Consider the following 26,469-nt stretch of genomic DNA (forward strand, 5'->3'; position numbering starts at 1 on the left):
ACCTTTTGGATCTTTGCCCAGAATTCTCAAAATTTTAAGGTTGACTGTCTTTAAAGTTGTGACAAATAAATGTTGTATGTTTAATAAAATGTTTTATTAGTAATTTTTTAATAATTTTTTTTTTTAGTTTTGAATATGTTGTATAGAATTTTTTTTAAATTAATGATTATAATATATACAAAATTCTCATCTTAAAGGTATTGTTTTTCTTGATGAGGTTGATAAGATTGGAGCAGTTCCTGGTATCCATCAGTTACGAGATGTAGGTGGAGAAGGTGTTCAGCAGGTAAATAAAACTTTTAAGGAATTTCTTGAAGAATAAAATTTGTTTTTCAAATTAATATATATATATATATATATATATATATATATATTGATTATATTATCTCCTAATATTAATTTTAGTAGAAGTATCTAAAAAGAGTGAACCCATAGGTTGGAAATTTAATTCCGAAAATTCTTTTAAAGTAACTTGAATGTAATTTGTAAAGAATGTTTTACGGGGATTTGAAGTAAATCATGAATAACAAAATTTAAGACTTTGAAAAAGAAATTAAATTAAAAGCAAGTAATTATTGCTATTGATCGGAAATTAGTTGACTTTTCAAGGGGAACAAACCAATTCCCGTTCAATGAACAATAATTAATAAATATGATGGTGTTCTGTCTTTTATTCAAGTAATAATGGTGATGCCAAATTGACAGATTATGTTAGGCCAAATAGTTTCGTGAAAGGAAGGTATTTAGAACCAAAGTAGAGTACTATATATGTATATATACAAAGTAAGAAATTTAGAACCAAATTTTCACAAAGACCAAAAATTGAAATTCATAAGTAATAAATTTCATAAAATTCTATAAATGTTAAGACTAAAATACTTCAAACAAGTAATATTCTAATAGGGAAAAAGTCATCGAAATTTAAAGATTAAAAAAGAACAGGAATTCAATCAACTTCAATGCCACTTCATCAGGAAAAGGAACATTGAAATCAATTGAATTTTCTCTTCCATAAAAAAATTCTTGCTTTTCTGTATCCAGAATTAGCCGATGAATCATTCCAGTGTATTTTAATTATAATAGTGTGAGTATATAAGTGAAATTATAAAACTTTCACACTTATGTTTTCAATTCTTTTGATAAGTTCTCTTTATTTAGAAATAAAATTTTGATTTGAATTTTTCATTGTAGTATTTTATTATTTCACTTATGTTTGCAATTCTTTGAAGAGAGTTCTCTTTGTTTAAAGGTAAAAATTTGATTAGAATTTATTTTGTTTTTTCCTTTGGAGAGGGGCCAGAATTTTCGAGTGAACTATTATAATTAAAACATATTGGAATGGTTCATCGGCTAATTCTGGATATAGAAAAGCAAGGATTTTTTATGGAAGAGAGAATTCAATTGATTTTAATATTCCTCCTTCTAACGAGATGGCAATAAAGTTGATTTAATTCCTTTTCTTTTTTATTCTTTATTTAAATTTTATTGATTTTTTGAATTAGGGTATTACTTGTTTGAAGTATTTTAGATTTAAAATTTATTTAATTCTTTTTTACATTTATAGGATTTTATGAAATTTATTACTTATGAATTTCAATTTTTGGTCTTTGCGAAGAATTGGTTCTAAATTTCTTACTTTATGTCTTTACTGATATATATATATATATATATGTAAGATAAAAAATATGTAAAGCAAAATTAACCCCATAATTTCCCCTCTTTATTCTAAAAATTATAACTTTTCTGGACTGCATCATTTCTAGATCAGTCCATCTTGTATGGCTTACTTAATGCTGATAATGCAACTGATTCGGAACCTAAACTCACAATTTCAAGAACTGAAATCTTTCTAACCTAAACCGAAACCTCTTCTTGGTGAATCTCCGTATTGTATAATTGCACACATTTTAGATTCAAATCTCCTGCAGTGAAGATGCTTTTTCAATCCATTTGCTTTGTTGTGCTACTAATTATGTCATTATCTAAAATGCTATATACTCTATATAAAATTGTGGGATGCGTATTGTGCCCATGGTCATGTGTGATGAAAAATATTGTTGTGTTCATGTGGATTTGGAGTGAATAACGACGACACTACTTGATGAAGTATCAAAACACGCTTTATTTAGACAATATTAATCAGAGCACCTCCAAAATCACTTTTACAGTCGTCGAACTATTATAAGCGCAGTGACATGTTCAGTGACACAGCCTTCACACCGTCAGGTAATAACGGTGGAGACAGCTTCCTGCAAATCACCAGAGTACAGCCTTTGACTTTGCTCGGTCATTTTCGGAACTCCACGTACTCTCGAGACTCTCCACGATACAACTCGCGATGCACTCGACGACACATGAGTCCAGCTCCCGACTCTTTGGTTCAGTCATTCCCAGAGCTCAACACGCTCTCTCGATGATGCACTAACCGCGAAACACTAAGTAACTTCTTCGGTGAACAAGACAACCCACTCGTCATTCGCTGCCCGGCTGTCAACTCGATCGACTCCGCAGGAATTGACTCGCTAGACGAGACACCAACTCGATACACCCACTCGCCCTCTCGACGAGGCACACTCTGAGACACTAATTGACTGCGGAACAGCAGGGTTTATATAGCTTTCAGCTTGTGTTAGAGAACATTCTGGGCTAAACTGGTAAGAATTCTTTCCAGAAGATTCTCCATCCGTTCATGGTATATCGCCAATTCTGTCGCCAAAATGGGCGATTTCTCTCCAAATTTGGCAACCCTGCATTCCCTTGCAACTTTATGGCAACCCTAAAACTGCTTTGCGGGGAGCTATCGCACCTGTACATTTCGTAACACTGCCCCCTCCCAAGGACTGCATGTCCCGGGGAGTACAACTCTTGGTCAGAAACCAAATTCGATACAAACAAAACATAATAAAACAAACAAGTAACATAACTAAAGAAATAAATATTTACACTATTTGCAAGTTAGATACACAAATTAAACACATCACAATTTTAAATTATACAAATTAAAGTTAAGAATAAATTTTAGTCTCAGTCTTTTCATTAAAATATACCCGGGTCAACTACTTTTCCACTGCAGTTCTCAGATGTATTTCTGTTTTGCATATCACAGTCCGAAGATTCAGTTCTTTCAGGCTTTTCATCCACAGGCAAATCTAAAACAATTCGTACACCACTCTGTAGATCATTTGCAGCATGCATTTAGTTCACCTCGGTATCATTAGCAGATCGTACATGCTTATTTACTTCTATTTCCTGAAAACCAGTTCCGATGTTTGCACCAGGGTCATGAATAGAATCCGATCCTTTACAAGCAGAAGTATCCAAGTTTAGAATCAAGTCCTTGTCTGCAAAATCTGCACTATGAGGCATACACCCAGTTTGTGAGGTGGGTGAATTTTCTTGGAATATTGGAGTGCACTGCTTAAGCTGCACATTCTCTTTTATTTCTGCATCACATGCATTTTCAGATGGTTCAATACTCGCTAACTGCGACTTCATAACTTCACTATCAGTTTTGACGAACTTAACAGTCGCATTTTCATTTTCTTCCACTTCAGGCACTTGAGAATCAAAAGCTTCTTTCCCGTCTTTTATTTCTTCATGTTTTCATTCTTTTCCTTTAATCCCGTTAAATGTTTCATCCTTCATTTCTTGATCTTCCTCAGACAGTTCATTAGCTACTTCCTTCATTTCTTCATCCTTTGATACTTCAGACATTTCCACATCATCTTTTATGGCTCTAGTTTCTTCTGTAAGCTCCACTTTCATCTGTGGGAGTTGCTTTTGCACCTATTCATGGCCGACATTTATTTCTTTTTGTCTGGCGTTCTTCTCTTCCAGTGTGACTTTCATCTCCTTCAGTCCGGCTTTGATCTCTTCCAGGCCGGCTTTCAACTCAGCCTTCATCTCTTGATATCCAGCTTTCATTTCAGCTCTCATCTCTTGATATCTGGCAATTATCTCTTCCTGTCTGGCTTTCATCTCAGCCCTCATCTCGGCTAAGAAGTTCATCAACGTCTTCGTTTCCTCCATGGCTTTTTTTTTCTTCAGGCGGGTCACTGACATTCATTCACAGTCCACTTTTGTGGGTGTGGGTTCGAATCCCACTTCTGAAACCAATTGTTGCAATTTTTCTTTTCTGATACCAGTTGTTACGTTATTTTCTTCCTTCATGGTCGTACGGGGTTCATAGATTTGGAGTGAATAACGACGACACTACTTGATGAAGTATCGAAACACGCTTTATTTAGACAATATTAATCAGGACAGCTTCAAAATCACTTTTACAGTCTTCGAACTATTATAAACACACTGATACGTTCAGCGACACAGCCTTCACACTGTCAGGCAATAACAGGGGAGACAGCTTCCTGCAAAGCACCAGAGTACAGCTCCTGACTCTGCTCGGTGGTTTTCGGAACTCCATGTACTCTCGAGACTCTCCACAATACAACTCGCGATGCACTCGACGACACACGAGTCCAGCTCCCGACTCTTCGGTTCAGTCATTCCCGAAGCTCAACATGCTCTCTCGACGATGCACTAACCCCGAAACACTAAGAGATTCCTTTGGTGAACTAGACGACCCACTCGGCACTCGCTGCCCGGCTGTCAACTCGATCGACTCCACAGAGATTGACTCGCTAGATGAGACACCAATTCAATACACACTCTTGCCCTCTCGACGAGGCACACCCACTCGCCCTCTCGATGAGGCACACTCTGAGACACTAACGGACTGCGGACCAGCAGGATTTAGCTTTTGGCTTGTGTTCGAGAAAATTCTGGGCTAAACCGATAAGAATTCGTTCCAGAAGGTTCTCCATCCATCCATCGTATATCGCCAAATGGTAAATCCTGCCTTCCTTTGCCACTTTATGGCAACCTTAAAACTGCTTTGCAGAGAAGCCATCCTACCGCGCCTGTACATTTCGTAAGAATATGGTTTTGATAATTAGTTTGTATCCACTAATAAAAGTGGTGTTTAATTTGGCCATATTTGTCTACAAGTCTTTCCATCAACTGTCATCTATTTACGCAGTAAAGTCTCCCCAGGATATGATACAGAGAACCATTGCCAGTCTGTTACAGCTTACTCCAAGTCATCTTATTACATGTATGCTAGACAGTCAAAAGTCGTTAATTCGGACACCCATAATCCGGAATGATCTATAATCAGGACCTTAAGGCTACAAAATTTTTGCGCATGCGTCTAGTTGACGTGCGTAAGACCTTTACGGCTGCGAATATGAGTGTGCGCGTGTGCAAAATACGTTTACGAATGCGCGTTTAATGTATAACGGACGGTATAAGCTAAGCTAAAATTATCTAATTCAGTTATTGTTGCAGATTGCGGTGTTCCTTAATGTTCAAATTGGATTCGGCTTATTATTTTTTGCAGACTGTTAGAGCAATTTTATAAAAGTGAGCTTGAACTTTCGATTATGTCAAATAGAATTTCCGATACTGGAGCTGCCAAAGGATCTGCAAAGCGAAAGCATGTTTTGCTGTCCATTAACAAAAAGTGGAATTGCTGCAAAAAATGGATAAAGGCATATCCTTTGTTTATCTAAATTTTAACGTTTGTTTATCTAAAATTTGTTTATCTTTAACGCCGCGGTGTGCAATGAATTGGAAGTTGATCTGTCAGCTCTATCCTTATCTTCAGGGCAGATTTTTTATTTTATTTGGCTTGTAATTCCTTACTAAATGTAGTATTTCATCTCGATGTACTTCATCTTTGGTATGATTTAAATCAAATGCCTCCTCATTATAATTCGCTTCCGATAGCGAAGAAAGTAACAGAGGTTATTGAAAACGAAAAAATTTCGTTTGACAAATTAGTCGGTATTCTCGACACAGCAATTATAGGATTTAAACAGCGGAACTTTGTAATTGAACAAGAAATTATGTCTGTTTATAAAATTAAAGAGAATGTATTATCACATAAAAAACGAAACAATTTACGTTGAAAGAAATGTTTAATAAAGTAAACAAATAAATACTAAGCTTTTTTTTTTTTTTGTAAATTTTGATACCCTTTAGATCATAATTGTTCTTTATTTCATAAATTACGGTTTCATATTTTTAATTTTATAATTTCTGCATGCCATCTTACCAGATTTAAACTGATGATCTATAATCCGAAAAAATTGATAAACCGGAATCGCCGGTCTGGATTAACGACTTTTGACTGTATAAAAGTGTTATCTCCATGCATTTCAAGTATTTAGAATAATATAAGTTATGTGAAAAACACATTCTTTATTTAAAAAAATTTGTAAAGGAGTTTTGCATGAAATCAGTAATTATATTTAATTAAAACTTTCATCATGCTTTTCTGGGAAGTGCTTTTTAACATTGATAATTTCATATTGCATTAGTGAATCGTTTTCTAATGCAGTGTAGAACGATGGATACTGTTTTAGAAAGAATAAAAACATATTTGCTAAAATATAATTATTTTGAGGGTGTTAAATCACAGAGATACATAGCAAAAGTTGGCTAGGCTAGTTACTGCTGATGCTAAAAAAAAGTAAACAGTCCTTACTATTATATAAAAGCAAAATGTTGTATATGAGTTGATTTATTATTCAGTTACATACAATTGCCAGTTTCTTATTGAATCAAGTTACTATACTTTTAAAGTCTTCAGTTCTGCATTGGATCAGAAATGTTGTTTGCATATTACAGAGGTGGCTAGACTTAATGTCTACAAGAGCAGTATGTTGGAGTTCAGAAAAGTTAGAATGCCATATTTAGATTTTCCAAAAGTTACAAGTTAATATTTACATCATTTTAAATATAGTGAAAGACGTTTCAAATAAGAAACATCTCATAACTTTGTAAAAGGAAATTTATTAATTACTTCTTTTGGATGCTGAGAAGTTTTAGTTAACCATTTTTCATGCATATATTTTATTTGCATGAAGTCCTATATATAAAAAATATATATATATAATTACAAATGTTTTGATTTCTTAGCTTCATGAAATTGTTCAAAGTGTGTCACACCTTTGTGATAGAAGAACAAACCAACTTTGCAGGTTTTGCACACAAAACTTGTTTTGTGATGACTCGAACTTCTGAAAGGATGACTCGAGCTACTGAAAGGTTGATGAGATTTCATAGCACGAATCACACTTCACCCTCAATACTGCTTTCTTTGAATTCATTATCCCCCAAACAACAGAAAACGTATACAACAGATGGTTTTTTTCCTAAGAACAGATGTTCTGATGTGTAATAGCATGAGATCACTAAAGGCGCAGTGTTCCCGCTGATGGAACACCCTGTTTTATTTGATGATTCTGTGCTTGATTTTTGTATGAAAAATTAAAAAAAATAGAGAGCAAATAATATAGAGTACAGCCTTTAAAATTAAACAAAAAAATTTTTTTTCAAACAATTTTTTTTTTTGGGGGTATAAAAAAAATAGAGAAAATTATTTGAAAATAAGTGGGTTTTAATACACATCATAGGTGAAAATTCTGCATCTCCTTCTGATAGGATGTTATCTATTAATTGAGAAGAAAAGTTTAAAGTATATTATAAAGGCATTTTTATCCATTTACGGTTGACTTTAATGGTTTCAGAAGCGATTCAAGTTGGGTGTTCCATGTAGTAGAACACTGAGCAACAAAGGGTTAAGAGGATTTCCAAATTGAAAAAATTAATTTAAAGTGCATAATTCAGTTTTTTATACTAGATATGAGGACTATATTTTTTCAAGGTTCAATTGGTTGCGAAATGAAAACTCTGGTGAAAATCTGATGATGCTGTGCACAGATGTGACGCAATGTCTCTATATAGTATGTTTGTCGGTTGCATCAGGACTCGGTTGTTAATTGTGAGCGCGTAGTGAGCAAACAATAGTCTCTTCAATAATAAACAATAGTCTCTTCCACCAAGTGTGAAGTGCGTGCTGTCATTGAATTTATGCATGCTGAGGGGTGCAGTACAACCAAAAGTAATTAATTGGTGAATGAGTAGTTTGTGCACAGAAAAACTTTTATAAGTGCAGCAATGGTGCAGGAATTTTGAAGCAGTATATACACATATTCATGATGCAGGCAGGCAGCGAAAGAAGCGAATGTCAGTTGATGATCTTGTTAAGTGAGTGGATTAGGTGATTTGAGAAAATCATCGGTTCACAATTTCTATGTTGAGTGATTTGATTCTTGAAATTTCATAGTCAATTCTCTATACATATGTGCCGTGTCCAGTATTGCAAACTCTGTGCGGGATGTGTTCCGAAGATGCTGTCTGACCATCACAAAACAGAGCGAACAGGTGATGTCTTAACATTTCTTCAGCACTACGATGATGGAGGAGAAGATTTTTTGAACAAAATCGTCACAAGGAATGAGACATGGGTCTGTTTCAAAATAAAAGAGCAGTCCAAACAGTGGATGCATACTCATTTTCCGAGTAAGCCAAAGAAGTTCAAATGAAGCATCTCTAGCGGAAAGTGTATGACTACGTGTTCTGTGGTCAAAAAGGTAATCTCTTCGGTGAATTCATGGAACATGGCACAACCATTACTGCAGCCTTGTACAACATTACTCTTGAACGTCAATGAAGGGCAGTTCAGAATAAGTGCAGAGGAATGTTATCCTCTGCACTTATTCTGAACTGCCCTTCATTGACGTTCAAGAGTCATTAGGTATTCTTCTTTTTCATGAAAATACATAGCTGTACACTGCCACTACAACAAAGATGCTCTTGCAGTATTTTCGAGGGACGTGTTTGTTCACCAACCATACAGCCCGGATTTAGCTCCCTCCCATTACTATCTCTTTGGTCACATGAAATGCTAGGTAAGAGGACAGACATTGAACTCAGACAACGAGCTGCAGACTAGCATAAAGAATTGGCTGAAAGCACAGGTGGCTGCCTTCTATGACAACTGTATTGGAAAGTTGGTACCACATTATGACAAATGTCTGTGGAGTGGCGACTATGTAGAGAAGTAGCTGACAGGTGTACCTGAATATTCTAAATAAAATAAATTTTGATTTTTCACTGTGGTTTTCATTTTATGACTGATCAGGCCTTGAAAAAAAAATAGTCCTCATTTCATATGATTTTATGTAAAATAAAAATTAATAACATATTAAATATTAAGTTATAGTTTGGGCTAATTTCATTCGATTTTGTAATATTTTTAATATTAATAGAAACCTAATAGATAAAACAAGTTTATAAAAAACACAGCTTTTAAACAATGTGAAAATGAATTTAATAATTAATGGGCACATATAATTGTGGAGATAATAATGTGCCATTTACAGATTTAAACCAAAATTTAATATATACCTATTAAATTGTTTCCATAAATTCTACATATTTTTATAATATATTAAAACATTTCAGATCATGTTAAAGTTAACCAGAAAAATTGTTCTGAAATTCATTTGAAGAAAAAATAAAATTTGCACAATTTAAATTTTATTAAAACATGACAATGTTATCCACCCTAGGTTTTATTTATTTATTTATTTTTTTATTTTCTATTTTTATTTATTATTTTTTTTATTAAGAATTTATCATCAAAATGTTCTTAGCATTTCCATTTCCTCAACATTTCTTCTTTATTTGCATTTAAAGAAATAATTGAAATTAAAACAAATGCAAACTCGAGATATTGAAGATTTTCCCATGCAATCACGAAATATGATGAAAAAAATCAGGAATTTTCTGTTTTGAACAGGAGGATTGCCAGTTTGAAGGAAATATGTGGTATAATCCATTACTTATAGAAAGCATTGTATAATAGAAAAAATATACAAATAAATTTTATAAAACCAATTTTTATACCTTTGTAAAATATTATTATTAGATATGGGTAATAACTACAAGAATGGGGAAATATCATTGTTATATTGTGACAAATATTACTAGAATGGAATACATTTCATAAAAGTTAGAGTATGTAAATATATTATGTATGACAAAAACACTTTTTAATTTTAGTTCTCAGTTGTAAGAATTTCACATCTTATCCTTAGACAAACTTTATTTTTTGTGAAGTTGACAAGTGCCCCCAATTGAATGGGAATAGAATATGTAAATTTCTTTTAGAAACATGTTTTTCATTCAAAATTTAGGCTATATTTGCATATACATACAATGTACAATATGATAATTATGTTTTATAGAAATTAAAATGACTTAATTTTCATGAACACAATCTCATTACACTGTAATATATTCATTGAAATACGGGTGGTACTTGATTTGCAACTACTGTTGTTCCAGCTGTCCCATCATAAGCTGATAGTTGATTCTGATATAAGGCAGGTATTTATTTTATTATTGATATCTTCATTACTATTTTTGTATATTAGGCTTTTATTTACATGCAATTAATAAATCTATAAAACATTTATAAACAATTTATTTGTATCTGTGTGTGTATGTATACACATATATACTATATATATATGAAATCAGTACATGCTTTTACTCTAAATTAACTAAACATGAACAGAAACATATAAACAATATTTTTAATTAACAGTTTAGTAATTATTATTTATTTGAATGATTTATGGGAACCAGAAGCAGTTTCTTTAATAGAAAATGTGTTTATGTTGCACGTTTTCCCTCTTTTTTCTTCATGTACTTCATGATAGTATCCAACTTCTTTAATATGCTTTTCAGCTGTGTAAAAATGATCCGTGTTTTGACCTATATTTTGATGAACTCCTTGATTTAATTTAGAAAATGCATCAGGTAATCTTTCTTCACATTTTTCTACTGATGTCAAATTCAGTGTACATACTATTTCAGCTATTTTTTTAAACCAATTTTTGTTCTAAGATATATGCACATTATATGATATCCTCAGTTAAAATTAAATTCAGTGTTTTCTGTGGCAATAACCTTTTTCAGATTTCTCCATGCATTCTGAGATTTCTTTCTACAGAATTCCAATATTTTGGCTATATTTATGAACATCATATTTTTTCCCAATAATTGCATAATTTCCATTGTAGCTTTTATAAAATTTTTTACAGCTCCAGAGAACTGTACAACGTAATGATAATAAGCAAATAATAAAAAAGAGCATGGACAAAGGTCATATAGTGCATTTTGTAGACTTAGCAAAAATGTTTTAATGATCGCATTCATTGCCCATATGAAAACAATGCATGGATGTATATGCTGGTGGTAAACTTAAATGAGAGAATTTTTAGTGTTACTTTTTGGCCATCATAAAAGCAACTCTTCTTAAGTTGAGGATCACCTGTATATTATTACTGAGAATCTATCAGATCTGTACACTCAAATATAAAAAAATGTGATAGATTCTCAGGAATAACACTTTTCTGCAAATGAAAAATTTTATTTAATTGACTTTTTTTTAAAAAATATTTTTTAGGGAATGTTGAAAATGTTAGAAGGGGCTCTAGTTAATGTCCCTGAGAGAAATTCAAGGAAATTACGTGGTGAGACAGTTGTTGTTGACACCACAAATATATTATTTGTTGCCTCGGGAGCTTTTAATGGTCTTGATAGAATAGTTAGCAGAAGAAAAAATGAAAAGGTAAGTTACCTGGAAAAAAAATAAGCTGTAATATTCAGAATGAAAAGAAAAGTACATGCAAGAAATATTGATGATAAAATAAATAAATAATATATACAGTCAAAAGTCTTTAATCCGGACTCGTCGGGACTTCGGTGATTCTGGATTATTGGTTTTTCCGAATTATAGATCATCAGTTTAAATCTGGTAAGATGGCATGCAGAAATTATAAAATTAAAAATATGAAACCGTAATTTATGAAATAAAAAGCAATTATGATCTAAAGGGTATCAAAATTTACAAAAAAAAAAAGCATAATATTTATTTGTTTACTTTATTAAACATTTCTTTCAACACGTGCATGCGTAAAGCATACATTATAGTCAAAATTAGAAAATTGCAACCAGAAAACTATTTGATGCGTATTCGTGATATTTATAATGACGAGGAAATTGATTTAAATTATATCGGAGTACATCGAGATGAAATACTACATTTAGTGAGGAATTATAAGCCGAATAAAATAAAAACATCTGCCCTGAAGATGAGGATAGTGCTGACAGATCAACTTCCAGTTCATTGCACGTTGCGATGTTCACCCCCTTCCGCAGAGCAGCGTGAAATTGATAAACAGATTTCGGAATGGTTAGAGAAACAAATCACCTCTCTGTCACTTTCTTCATGAATTTATCCATTTTTTGCAGCAGTTCCACTTTTTGTTTAATGGACATCGAAACATGCTTTCGCTTTGGCAGATCCTTTGGCAGCTCCAGTATCGGAAATTCTATTTGACATAATCGAAAGTTCAAGCTTACTTTTATAAAATTGCTCTAACTGTCTGCAAAAAATAATAAGCCGGATCCAATTCGAAGTTTAAGCAACTATGCAATCTGCAACATTAACTGAAATAGATAATTAGATAATTTTAGCTTAGCTTATACTGTCCGTTATTCATTAAACATGCATGTGTAAATGTATTATGCACACACGAATATGCACATGGGTAAAGGTCTTACGCGCACGCGTAAATGCCTATGCGCATGTGTCAACGCGGCGCATGCGCAGAAAGTTTTTAGCTTTGAGGTCCGGATTATAGATCATTCTGGATTATGGGTATCCGGATTAACGACTTTTGACTGTATATATAAATTGCACATATTATGCTAGTCAGCAAATTATTATTATTTCAACTTATATTTCAAATTTATAGTTATTACCCATCCATTCTATTTTAATTTAAAGATCATTGAAAATGTTAATATTTTTGTGTAAATTTTTAAATTTTAAAGAATTTTTATATTGTTATTGTACAAAGCATTTTTGTAGTCATGTGAGAATCGTTTTGCATATTGAAAGTATTCATCTCTTGAATATATGATTTTAAGTTATACTTTATTTGAAGCATATTTGCTTTACAGTGTAATACTGCAAATTGTAATAAAGCTAATTTTAATAGCTTTTAGGTATATTTGTTAACTATCATTTCTTTGTAACATCATAGAATGAAAATTTTCAACAATTTCATGTGCTTTCATCTGAACCAATTTTCTTAAAACTTTTATTTAATGCATTAAAAAGTTTAAAAAAATAATATCTCAATATTCTTGGTCATATGTGATTAAAAATAAAATCTTGAAGTGCTGATGCAAGAATTTTATTGAGACATTAACAGAATTGTAAAAAACAATAAGAGTGATTGCATGGAAATGGCATATATAAAAATGATTATGTTCAGTTTGTTTAACTTTCCCCATGATAACTTTAAAATTTATCATTGTTAGAAGCTTCAAGATTTTATTTTTAATCATGTGACCAAGAATATTGTGATCATAGCTAAAATAATTGATTTTACTGCCCATTTAAATAAAGTCATATAACTTAAAGATAGTTTTTCAATGCAGTAAATCTGAAGTAATATGTTATTTCTTTAAACAAGCCTTCCCTCATTTGAAAAAGAGTAAAAGGAAATTAGTATAGTGTTAAGATCATTATAGTGTTAAGAAGGACTACAACATGTATTACAAATCAGTTTTGTTTATATTTCATTAAAAGAAACTTATTTATAAAATGGGATATATATATAGGTCATATAATAGATATAATGGGATATATATAGATCTTAAGGATATATTTATGTGTTTCACCTTTAGCTTGCTGAGAGTATTAATTTATTAGCTTGATGTGTTATTTTATCTTAATTTGCTGACAGTAGTTTCAGTTTTCATATGCTCAAAACAGGGTTCGAGCATATGAAAGGTCTCTATAAGTGCTTATAAGTCCTAATATTTGAAAATAAAACATAAAGGCCCTTATAGGTGCTTACTTTTTCGTTAAAGTCCTTATTTTTTGTTTTTGTTTTATTGTTTATTTTTTGCTTTTAATGCTTTTTTTTTTTTAATGAACGCGCAATTTTTCCCCGTACCAAAGCCGAAACTAAACAACTTTTCTTCCTCATATGGAACGTCAGATGGTGTATCAGACTCCCAGAAATAGCTTTCTTACTCTCTTTGTAACATCATAAGGTGTATCATACTCCCTTTCTCTCCATTAACGAAACCTTTGGTGTGCGTGGAGAGTATACGTCGTTCTATTGGTCAAAGAATTGTGAAAGCGGTAGAAAACTCCGGTACATTCAGTATTCTTTTCCTCTCACACATATACTACACACGTTTGAATTTCTATCAAGATTTTAATAATTTGCATTCTCGTTCTGCATGGTCAGTTCATATTCTCATTTATTATGATAATTACGCTTATATTAGAGCATGTGTATGAATATTTATAATCATATAGCTGCAGTAACTGCTGAAGTATAGATAAGCTTCCAAAAATGGGTGTGTTTTAACACAGATTAGATTTCTAAGGAATAATATTCGGAATGGCTTAAATAAAGGGAAAGTAATCGAATAGTCAAAATAATTTCATTTTTTTTCCAATACATTATACAGTACGGAGGTTGGGAGGTTTTCCCCTTTCTCCGCAAAATCTCGAATATTGAAACCATTACAGTTTGCTGAAAACAAGCAATGGACTTTTTTTTTTGTCTCTTCCAATCTGGATTGCTTAGGACTAAAAGTTCTGCGGTCTACCAACACAAGCGAAAAATGATTCTATTCCAGAAATTTAACACAGTCTGTTCAAAATTAGAGTGAAAAACACCCCAGATTGGTAAGGCTCTTTCTTTTCCTTAATTTAGTTCTTTATTCTCCCAATACCAGCAGCTGTTGATTTCGATTGCGTAATGGAAGAATTACGGTGCATGTATTGCACAATAAAGTTTGCGATATTTTGCAGAGATAATTTTGATGTTCAGTCCAAGATTTATTTATGAACACTTAAAAAAGTTTTACTGTGCTTGCTAAGCAGAATATTTTTTAGTTCCATTGGTCTATTTTTATACGATGCACAAATTGAAATGTCCAAAGCATTTATTTAGCCGAAAAATCTAATGAACAGCTACAGTCTACCTCCGTTCCTCTTTTTCCAGTTATGCTCGACTGTCCGAATATTCGGCAGTTTCTGAATATGAGGGTTCGTTAAGCTTTTACTGTTAAAGGATGACTGCATAAAGCAATATCCCACCTTCTGATTTCAGAATTGTTCCTCTTTTTTACTTAAATTACTTTGCTTGCAGTATCTGTTAAGATAAAACTGATATACAATGAAAATTTAGAAAATGTTCAGAATTTTGATTTAAATTATTTAAATATTAATATGAGTGGAAAAATAAATTTTATTTATTATTAGGTTCCAAGCGAATACAATAAGTATGCCTTTATTATTATTAATTTTCTCTATTTTGAACTGAAATTTCATCATTAAATCTTGTAATATAGTTTAGTTCTGCATAGTTTTTTTCCCTCTCGTTGTAAACTAGTTCTGTAAATTGAACTATAATTTAAAATTAAAAACAAAACAAAAAGGTAATTGTTTTTTATAGTTGAGGTAATTCTCTCCTAATAAATACCGCGTTTCTCATATTTTAAATTACAAGTCTAATTTTTCTTTTAAATGTTATGCAGTTGTGTATAATGTAATTAGACAGGGGCTTATTTTTTTTTCTTTAAATTTGCTTGAAAAGTGCTTATTTTTTTAACTAAAATGTGGTTGTGAACCCTGTCAAAATTTTGATAAAATTTTTCAGAATATATGTTTTGACTATTTATCCAATCTTCCTCATATCAAGTTTGAATATAAGAAGCCAGCAGTCTCATATTGGCAGCCATTTAAGCAATTTTATGCAGCCTCTGAATATATTTTAATTACATATTTGCTACAAATAGGATGTTGAAATATTTCAAGATTTTAGTTACTTGAAGTACAAGTTCACGCGCTTATGGAAATTAAATGAGATTCTTTCTTCTTTTTTGCATATATGATCTAGGGCAAGAAATAAAATGTTTTGAAAAATATGTTAATTTTTCAGAATATATATTTTACATGTTTATGGTTTCACCGAAGGCGAGATTCAGAAGTATATCCTTAAACTCGAGTATTCCCTTAAGGCCATAAATGCTTTATAATTTCATCAACAACTATTTCAGATTTTGACATGCCATCTTACTAGATTTAAATTGATGATCTAAAATCCAGAATCGTCGAAGTCTCAAAGTTTGTACTGTAGTATGTAATATTTTTGAAAATTTTCATGCAGTTTTTATGCTATAGAACATTCTATTCTTTTAAAAGTACCTTGGGTTTGGAGCTCCAGTGTCAGAATCTCCTGGAAGAAGAGCAGCTTCAGCAGCTGATATTGCAAATTTCACGACGACAACAAATGCAGCTGAAGACATGGCAGAAAAAGATGCTCTTTTACGCTATGTTGAATCTCGTGACTTGATTGAATTTGGAATGATACCTGAATTTGTGGGTCGTTTTCCCGTAGTTGTACCTTTACATAGTCTTGATGAAAAAATGCTTGTACAGATACTGACTGAGCCAAAGAATGCTTTGGTGCCTCAATTCCAGATGCTTTTTACAATGGATAAGGTACAGATTCATTCTTTTAACAAAAATGAACAATTATGCAAAAGCATTCTTAATTTATGAAATTTTGACATTTTACTCCTAAGTATTATTAAGGTAATTACACAGAGATTTAACTTTCACTGAAAAAAAATTCTGTGTATGTAACAGGTTGAACTAGCATTTACTGAAGATGCTTTGAAGACAATAGCCCATTCTGCTATGGAGAGGAAAACTGGAGCCCGTGGCTTAAGAGCTATAATGGTGAAACTTAGTTTTTTTTTATATAATCTTTAGAAATATATCAGAGAATATTTTTATATATATATGCCTTTAGCTATTTATAATATAAAGTAAATTATGAATATTTGAAAGTTTAAAAGATCAAATTCAGAACTGAGATGTTGAACAAATATATAGATGTAATAATATTGTAGAAAAGCTGATTGCATAGATTATAGAAAATATTTATTGCAGAAATGTTGATCCTCAATGAACAGCAAACTTGGCAGCTGCGGCAAATAAAGTATTAATTTTTATTTCAATTTACATTTGTGGCCAGAATTCACTTGGCACTCTTATCATGCCTGGTTCAAAACATTTACAATTTTGATAGCTTTGCGGTAAGAAGAGAAGCAGTTAACAGCAGTCTAGTCATGCTGAAGTACAGAAAGCAAGTGCATGGTTATTAAAAATGACATCATTAAGAGAAAGGTTTCCACGATTCATAGACACTTCTGCACTTGGAAGTTAAGTATTTTTAAGAATTTTAAAGGTTCAACAATGAAACAAATTAAGGATCTATCAGCAAAGGGAAAATAAATAAATTAAAGCATTTATCTACTCCAGAACTTTACTCTTGTAATACCATTCTCAGAATAAAACATTCTAGTAAGTAGAATGCATTATTATTTAACATAATCTAATATTTAAAATAATTATAAAACAAATTCGAGAATAAAATCAAATTTGTAAAATTTATCAAGTAATTAGCATTAAGTTACAAAATTTATTGAAACAGTGTTATATTTTACACTTATAATAGTTGGACAGATTTTAAAGATTAGTGGCATTTTAAGTTTTACTGACAGTAGCCTTATGTCGATTCTTTCATTTACACCTCGTTTAATCAAGTACTCACTGAGTTCACAGGTTTTCATGCAGATTTGATGTCAAGATGGCATAGGTTTAAATGAAAAGTAAAATCATAATAGTATGATTTGTAACACAAGCATGGCTGTTGTCACCACTGCTGCTTATCTCTAGAGAGAGAAAGCTGCTGACAACTTTGGCCTGGTTCATAAGATTGAAAATTAGTTTCACTTTATTTGTCTGAGGTAGTTAGTGCCATAGCTTTATATAGAGTTGTTGGAGTTGTGACCCAGTTAATATACTCTAAAATTCCAAAAAGCTGTTGAAGCACCAGAGGTACTAAGTTGTTTTCCATTATTTTGAGTCTCATTAGCTATAAAGAATAATGTTTTATATTAATTTTTTAAGTTTTGTGTTTTATCTTTCGTTTATACTAAGAATTAAAGAATGGCCTTAAAACATAAAGATAACTTCTGAGGGTGAGCAGTCAGTTGCAAATAATTTAATTACATAGTTAACCCATAATTGTTATACGTTTACACTACTACTATTATTTTTTTTTATTTATAAAAATTTCATTAAAAAAATCACTATTAAATTCTCAATCTAAGAATATTTTACAGTCTAAAAATAACAGATGTAATTTATGACATTGATTATCATTGAAACCATATCAGAATAATTATAAATTAAGAGCTACAAAACATGCTTTATAGCAATAAACCCAATAAAATATTTATGCATCTTTTTAATTTGAAAATTTTCCATATATTTTAACTAATTTATATTAATTTTTTCTCTTTGTAATCTTTAAAAGAAATGTTTTGGGCTTTGGAGCTTAATAAAGCTCTTTCTTTTTTGTTAAATTCATTTTGTCATCATTCAGTGTTCTTAACACAGTTCTACAAAGCAGAAATCCATTAATTCATGTTTTTCAGTCAATGATTTATGATCTTTTTAAAGGCATTTTATCAAAATTTGTAAAACCAATCTTTTGTCTTCTAATGTTGTATATGATGTGATTTATGGTAAAACAAAAAAGTCAGAATAAAGATGAAGATTTGGTAATAGGGGCTGCAACTAATAATATAGTGGAAGAACTTTTAGAAGATGACAGAAGTTTTATTTCCACATTAGAAGCTCTTTCTGCTGAGTATGTGATTACATACAGTCAAAAGTCGTTAATTTGGACACCCATAATCCGGACCTCAAAGCTAAAAACTTTCTGCGCATAGGCATTTACGCGTGCGCATAAGACCTTTACGCGCACGCGCATATGCGTGTGCGCAAGTGCAGAATACGTTTTTGCGTGCGCGTTTAACGTATAACAGACGGTATAAGCTAAAATTATACAATTATCTATTTCAGTTAATGTTGATGCTTGCATTATTCCTTAATCTTCGAATTGGATGCAGCTTATTATTTTTTGCAGACTGTAAGAGCAATTTTATAAAAGTAAACTTGAACTTTCGATTATGTCAGTTTCCGATTCTGGAGCTCCCAAAAGATCTACAAAACGAAGGTATGTCTCGATGTCCGTCAAACAAAAAGTGGAATTGCTGCAAAAAATGGATAAAGACATGAAGAAGGTGACAGAGAGGTTAGTGAAAACGAAAAAATTTCGATTGACAAGTTAGTCGGTATTCTCGGCACAGCAATTACGGGACTTGAACAGCGGAGCTTTTTAACTGAACAAGAAATTACGTCTGTTTATAGAATTAAAGAGAAAGTATTATCACATAAAACGAAACAACTTACATTGAAAGAAATGTCTAATAAAGTAAACAAATAAATATTAAGCTTCTTTTTTTGTAAATTTTGATACCCTTTAGATCATAATTGTTCTTTATTTGCTAAAATACGGTTTCATATGTTTAATTTTAGAATTTGTGCATGCCATCTTACGAGATTTAAACTGATGATCTATAATCCGGAATTGCCGAAGTCCCGATGAGTCTGGATTAACGACTTTTGACTGTACTATATAAATTTCCAAACAACGGTAAAGTGATTTTACATGCTAAAATTGCAGATGTTTCTGCTGATGATGCATTTTTTTCTGATATAACATATTTTTTAATAGATTTCCAATTTTACTTCATTTAATCGTGAGAAGTGGTGATATTGATGTTGCAACTGATAAATTGCAGTCACAGTTATGCAGTTTACAATTAGAAAACTTGGATAAAGTAATAAAACCAGCTAGTATTGACACTCAGTGAAGTTTAATTGGAAAACTGAAAGATACTGATGGAATTTTAAAGTATAGTGAACTGTCTAGAATAATGTCGGCCATCCTTACAATTCACCAGTAGTGATGCAAGATGTGAAAGGATTTTCAGCGTAGTTGTGGAAACAAGGGCTAAAATTAGATCTAATATTACTAATGACACATTAGAAAAACTTTTATTAGCAAAAGCAGGCCTATGTGACAATTGCTATGAACAAAATTTTGAAGTTTCTTTCGTAATAAAGACTGTCACTGTTTTTGGCATTTGTACAAAAACTGATTAAACTATTATTTTTTTGGTTAAAAGAAGCAAATAATATTTTTTTTCCATGCAAATATTTTTGTACTATTTGCATTTAAGAATTAGTAACTGAACTTTCAGATATTAGCAATTATTTAAAGTTAATTAATTATTAAAATATTTTATGTATATTTATCATTCAAAAAATCTTGTTGTTGAGAAAAATCTGCTGATTTTTTAGTGTCCTAGGTTGGCGAGTATGCATTCTGTTAACAGGAGAAATTGCAGTGATTTAGTGTCAATGCAAATTGATTTAAATCAAAAATTTTGCCTAAGTATTTCTTCAAGTCTGCTTATCAGAATTTCGAAGTCAGCTTTCTCAGTGATTTAAAAACTTCTCTGACATTCTGTTGGATCAAAATAATCAAAGACAATTGAATTGATCACATATATCTTCATCTGTTCTCGTTGTTTTTAAATTTTCATTGTTGTTACAGATCTATGGAATATCAATTATTTAATTGGCTCGCTCCCTAAGCTGCATTTTTTTTTCTTTTAAAATTAATATCCCAGAAAGAAGAATTATCCAAAAGCAACAGAAGACTCTAAATGATTAGCTTCACCAAGAAGGCTTCTTTCACATCTTGCCTTAGTTTTCACAGATCCCCAGAGAACAGGTTCGAAATTCATTCTTCAATCATACCACTCTCTTTTTGAAAATCAGATATTTGAGATTTCTAGATTCTTTATTTTTTTTAAATCTTCCGACTTCTGTACTTTCATTTTGGAACAAACGTGTCACATAAGAGCAATTAATTTTATTAATTTTTTTTTACATTATTTTGTCTGAAAATGGTTATTTTTTTTAAGAATGGCCTTTGGTCTTTTCCCCTTATCCACTATCGAAGGTTTAAATACATCCTTTTTCAAGGGTTCAAGGATATATATGTTTCCCGTTGATGGAAGTTAGCAGTACATGAATTAAGATATTGATGCTCAAAATGGGAGTATCAGTTGTAGAAGCTAAATAAAACTGAATTGTATTACAGAAACAACTTGGGTTGTATCATTTCTACATATAGGAATTTAAAACTGTTTATATATATACTACCAAACATTGAAAATGAAACACCAAGAAGGAGTGGCCAGAACATGATGAAATTTGGCAGACAGAGAGAAACAGCAGCAAATGATGAGTGATCTTTTTTCGAAATTATATGCATAATGCAGAGCAAGAACAGCATTGGCTCAGTAGGTTGTTGAACCATTTGGGATGGTGATACACGAAGCAACACATCTAGGTACACAGTCAATGAGACTAAAAATGGTGTCCCGGGGAATGATTCTCCATTCTCTGTCAACCATTTGTCACAGCTTGTCTTCTGAGTGCGGCAGCCTCAAAATCTGCAAATGACGTCCAATCAAATCCCAAATGTGTTTGATTGGTGAGGGATGAGGTGAGAACGGTGGCCAGGGAAAGCATCTGTGCACCTTTCAGACCACGTTGGCTGATGTGAGCAGTGTGTGGGCGGGCATTATCCTGATGATAAAGGGAATTGGGCACTCCCTGAAGATAGGAGAGTGTCATGAGCTGCAGCACATCCGCATAGTGTTGGGCCATCACAGTGCCCTAAATACGAACAAGAGCTGACTTGGAATCGTACGCAATTGCGCTCCAAACCATGGTTCTGCTCATGTGGTGGGACGTTCCACAGTTGCTGCTGGACTATACTTGTCTCCACATCCATGCCACATTTGTACGTGGCGACTATCATTGGAGAAACAGAAGTGTGACTCATCTGAGAACATGACCCTGTGTCGTTCCATCATCCACATCGCTCGAGCCTGGCACCAATGCAGACATTAGCATCTATTATGTGGAGTCAGTGGTAGTCTTCTTAATGGATGCCACAAGTGCAGGCCACTAGCCAACAAGCGATGGCAAATAATTCTGGCCATTATGGGAACATCCAGATTGTTTTGAACATGCTGCAGAATGGAGGTAGAAGTGGCTTGCGGTTGCGCCACTGCTTGTCGGCAGATGCGTCGATCCACACGTGCTGACATCACTCGGCCGCACCGGCACCCCTCGAACTGACCACATTTCCTCGTTCCAGCCATCGTCGCCAAAAGCTGATGCACTGTGGACGCATCCAGGTGTGTGCCAGCTGCCATATGAACCAACCTACCCTTCTCAGTCCGATCACCATGCCCCTTGTAAAATCATCTGTCTGTTGGAACTGCCTCTGTTGATGATGGCCTGGCATTCTCTGAGAGAAGTAAAAATTTTCTGCGATGACTTCCATAGCAGAAGTAAGGGTACAAAAATTGAACATCCTGCAGTTTCCTTCTCTTATATCTTCTTCAAAGTATGTTGGAGGGCTGCACATTTCACATCATTCGCATAACTCAGTGACATGCGTCTACTTTGAAATGTACATAATTTTCGAGCCACTCTTTCTTGGTATTGCGTTTTGAATGTCGGATATTGTGTAACATATATATATGTATATGACAAAAAGGTTATTCTTCATAAATTTGCTTTCGGGAGCTTGAATTCATAATTGTCTATAACAGTACTTGTATAAGATGTACCAAAATTCTGATTAAGGATACCATGAGTAATTACAATCTTATGGGGATGGAATACATTTTTTATGATTAAGTCAGTTGTAACAAAACATTTTCTCATTAATATTAATGTAAGGGGGTACCCTGTAGAAGACGATTTAAAAATTTAACTTTTTTTGTAGTTTTATTAGTATTGTGCCCAAAATAATCCTACTGCAAAAGATTTTTTTTTAATTACTATTATTTTTAAACCCAAATGGGCTATTAGTCTCAAAACAGGGATTTTGCATTATCCACTGTATACAGCGAATCACTTTTCAAATTGTTTCCACCAAATATTATTTCCCTGTATTGTTTTTAAAGAAATTAAAATAATGTAGAATCTGCATGTATATATGTTCTTTTGCGTTGTGAAAAACAGTGGTACCTAGAGCCACAAAATTTTAACCCCTTCGCGCCGACTGTCACGTCAACGTGCCAGCAACGAACACACTCACTTCCCGGCTGACACGCAGGCGTGCCACAGCATTTTCCCGTTCAGCCCCGACTGTCACGTATTTGTGCCAGTGTCCTGGAACGTTTTAAAAACCATCATTTCTGCCACAAGATGCACTGTATGTCCATATGGTTTCAGATACATGTACATTAGACCTTCTACTCGAAATGAGAGAAGCATGACTCACATACACGTGTTTTTGACTATATAAACAAAAGGAAAAATAAATGTTTCCGGATGATGTGATTTATGACGTCTCTTTTAAATTCGCACGTGGTAGTTGTTTATTGTAAGTAGAGAAGTTTTATTTTCGCTAAAGCGTTGGGTATTTTGGTTTGAATTAGATCTTGTTAGATGTGAATTCTTTCTGTTTTTAATAGAAACAGACCGAATAAATATTTTTTAATAGAAAATTTGTTAGACGTGAATTCTTTCTGTTTTAGAAAATAATTAGATCTTGTTAGACGTGAATTCTTTGTTTTTACTGTTGCAATCACACCAAGATCAGCAGAATCATTAAATCCACTCAGATTAACTGAAAGACATTTTCCAAAACTTTGTTCAGAAGAGACTGATAAGAAAATGAGACGACGATGCTTCGTTTGTTCACATTCCTGGAAAAATCCTCCAAAACGGCAAATGAGTTATTACGAGTGCAAGGAATGTATCGTAGGACTGTATGTAGATCCATGTTTTCAAATTTTTCATACGAAAAGAGAATTTTAAGTAATATATTTAGTTTTCAGATGTATAATGTTAAAAGTCATAAAATGGTGAGTAATGAAAATAAAATGTGTAAAATATGCATTTAAACAAGAAATAAGGTAATTAAAGTATATAGTATAAAAATATCTATAAAGCATAAGCTGTTTAAATACTCTATAGAGCATTATTAAACAATGCGTTGATACTTCGGAAATTTCATGGATTTAGGCTTAATAGATAAAGCCCCCGGCCCTGGACAGACACTCGTATAAGACACTGCCGGCCTCCGCGATAAGCGCGCGTTTGCGCTACCCGGCGCGAAGGGGTTAAATAACGTAGTCCTCCACCCAAAGACGTGCACTTGGAAGTCTGAATATTCAGTTTAAAATTTTATGTTTCGTATTTTATAACACTTGAATGAATTTTTGATTAACAACAATCTAAGAGCGAGTAACACCATACAGAATAAAACATTTTTATCTTCAGTCTATTGGAAATTCTAAAGATATGCTGTTTTTAAATATTTTGTGATTTTTGTTGTTGAATTGAATTTTATGTGATGTAAGTGCAAAGAACGTGATATTTATTAAGTAAAGTTAACACATAAAACGTTAATAATAAAAAAAAAAAACACATAAAAATGTTTTCTAAGGCTGCTATCACATGTCGGTTTGTTTCAAAAGAACAACTGTTTGGAACAATTTTTCTGCTTTGTCACAGCAGCCAATCACCACAGCTGGCTTTGGGGTTAACACAGGGGAAACTGGTTGTCCATTACAAACAAGCCAGCATTCGGCGGTGATAGCTGAAAACGAACAACTTGCAACTTTTTTCGAAAGGAAGGAAAAAGTCGCACGTCTTTCTTTCAATAGTAAACCAGGCAGAAAAATTGTCCGAAACAGTTGTTTGTATGAAACAAACGCCGTGTGATATGGGCCTAAGAAAACTAAACACTGATATGATGAACTGAGAAAAGACTGAAAAAATAGAAAACTGTATGCCAACACGTAGCAGTGCATTGTTAGTTCTAAACATATGCTGCTATGTTGCTTTTAAAATATTTGTAATTTTTCTGTTGAATTGTGTATTGCATAAGTGTGAAGAAAATGATACTTAATAATAAAGCTAAGAAGAAATGGGTTAGCAGAAGTCAGTGTATGAGCAGACTTTTGTTGCTTATTGCTAATTTTTATGCTTATCTTCCATTTTTTACTGTTAAACTGAATTAAGTTTATTCTCTTTGGTTTTTTTTTTTTTTTTTTTCCCTTCAAGAAATATTCAGTTATGCAATTAATTTGAACATCCTTGTACATCAGGGGCTAGCAGACACTTTTGACCACAGGCTGAAAACGTTTTTTCCTGTACATCACATGGGCAGGGCTGTGGTGATCTTTGTCTGCTGAAAGTGATGCATGAAAAAGAATTACTCCTTTCTGGTAAGGAAAAAAAAGAAATATTTCAAAAGCAGGATCTGTTTCTGTCGGTCATATAATCACTGGTAAATATACTATTTCATTTTAAAAAAGTTTAGAGGTGAAATGTTTTTTCCCTAAGCTTTCTTTTGTAATCAGTCTCTTTATCTCAATGATATTCATGTGTCATTGTTTAATTTCTAAATTGAAGCTGTTAGAAGTGCTAGAACTGAATTCTTTGCAGATGCACATACTTTTCTAAGCATATTTGTTTTCTCAATTTATGTTGATATCTAGTATAGTCATGTATATATATTGCATATACACTATAACAATAAATGTGTACTCATGCAGCCGATTTCAATAGTTTGTGTACAATATTAATATTGGCTAGGAAAGAGGTTAGGATTTTGTTATGGGTTGTATTAAGCAACCTCCGCTGGCTAACTTTACCCACTCCTGCTGTACATCATATTTAATTTAAATAAGTCTTAGTTTACTTGAGCAATTATAATTTTAATTATCTTTTCACAGGAAACCATTTTATTAGAACCTATGTTTGAAATTCCCGGTTCGGACATAGTTACTGTGCGTGTCACTAAGGATGTTGTGTTAGGCAAATGTCCACCATTTTATGTACGAGGAGAGAAACAGGAAAAGAAAGACTATTTTGAAAATGAAGCTGTAAGAGAAGATCAAGAAAGAGCAGTAAACACATAAAATCGTGTTACAAAATTTTAGGAATTATTATAATGTATTGATAAATCTGTACTTTTAAAGTGTTACTTGAAGAAATCATAATTTCTTCATATGTTGAATTTAGTAAATAAACATTATTTTCTAAATTGGTCTTATATTATTTAATGTTATGAAATGTTTTTAGGAAGTTATGTTTTCTTTATATCTTGAATAAATAAGTTAATTTTATAAATAATAAAATATAAGTCTTATTTTATTTAAACAGTATTGTAAAGTTGATGAATAGAAATAACTTCTGATAACTCTTCTGATAATAAAAATACTTCATAAGTTATTTTTGTGGTTTTGTTCATTAACAAGTTAAGTACTGTATTGTAAATATGAAAACTATAAATTAAGCAACATTTTAGAAATTTGTGTGAAGTATATAAATTATACAGTACCAGAATTGTGTGTTTTTTTGGCATTTGTTTACTGTGGTTTATAAATGAATTGCAACTTTGGATTTGCATGGGAAAAGGTAATGTGAAA

At 32.4% G+C, this 26,469-nt stretch overlaps 1 protein-coding gene across 6 annotated transcripts in view; it reads left to right on the top strand.

Annotated features, from left to right (window-relative positions):
- ClpX (Caseinolytic protease chaperone subunit) overlaps positions 1–26,084 on the top strand; it is a 67,427-nt gene extending 41,343 nt beyond the window's left edge. For 2 of the 6 annotated variants that reach the window (XM_035351255.2, XM_035351264.1), the window contains exons 8-12: positions 198–286; positions 11,384–11,548; positions 16,217–16,516; positions 16,664–16,756; positions 25,774–26,084. In XM_035351255.2, the coding sequence (XP_035207146.1) occupies positions 198–286; positions 11,384–11,548; positions 16,217–16,516; positions 16,664–16,756; positions 25,774–25,959 (833 nt within the window). In that variant the 3' untranslated portion in view covers positions 25,960–26,084. Of the gene's footprint in view, positions 1–197; positions 287–11,383; positions 11,549–16,216; positions 16,517–16,663; positions 16,757–19,468; positions 19,587–25,099; positions 25,326–25,773 lie in introns of those variants that run through there. The other 4 variants (XR_015039407.1, XR_015039406.1, XM_035351280.2 and 1 more) reach the window with 4 other exon arrangements.
- Positions 26,085–26,469: the final 385 nt, after the last annotated feature.

This window comes from Stegodyphus dumicola, chromosome 2 (assembly GCF_044657685.1).
Source record: "Stegodyphus dumicola isolate Sdum_Otavi_A_Nest chromosome 2, ASM4465768v1".
Taxonomy (NCBI): domain Eukaryota; kingdom Metazoa; phylum Arthropoda; class Arachnida; order Araneae; family Eresidae; genus Stegodyphus; species Stegodyphus dumicola.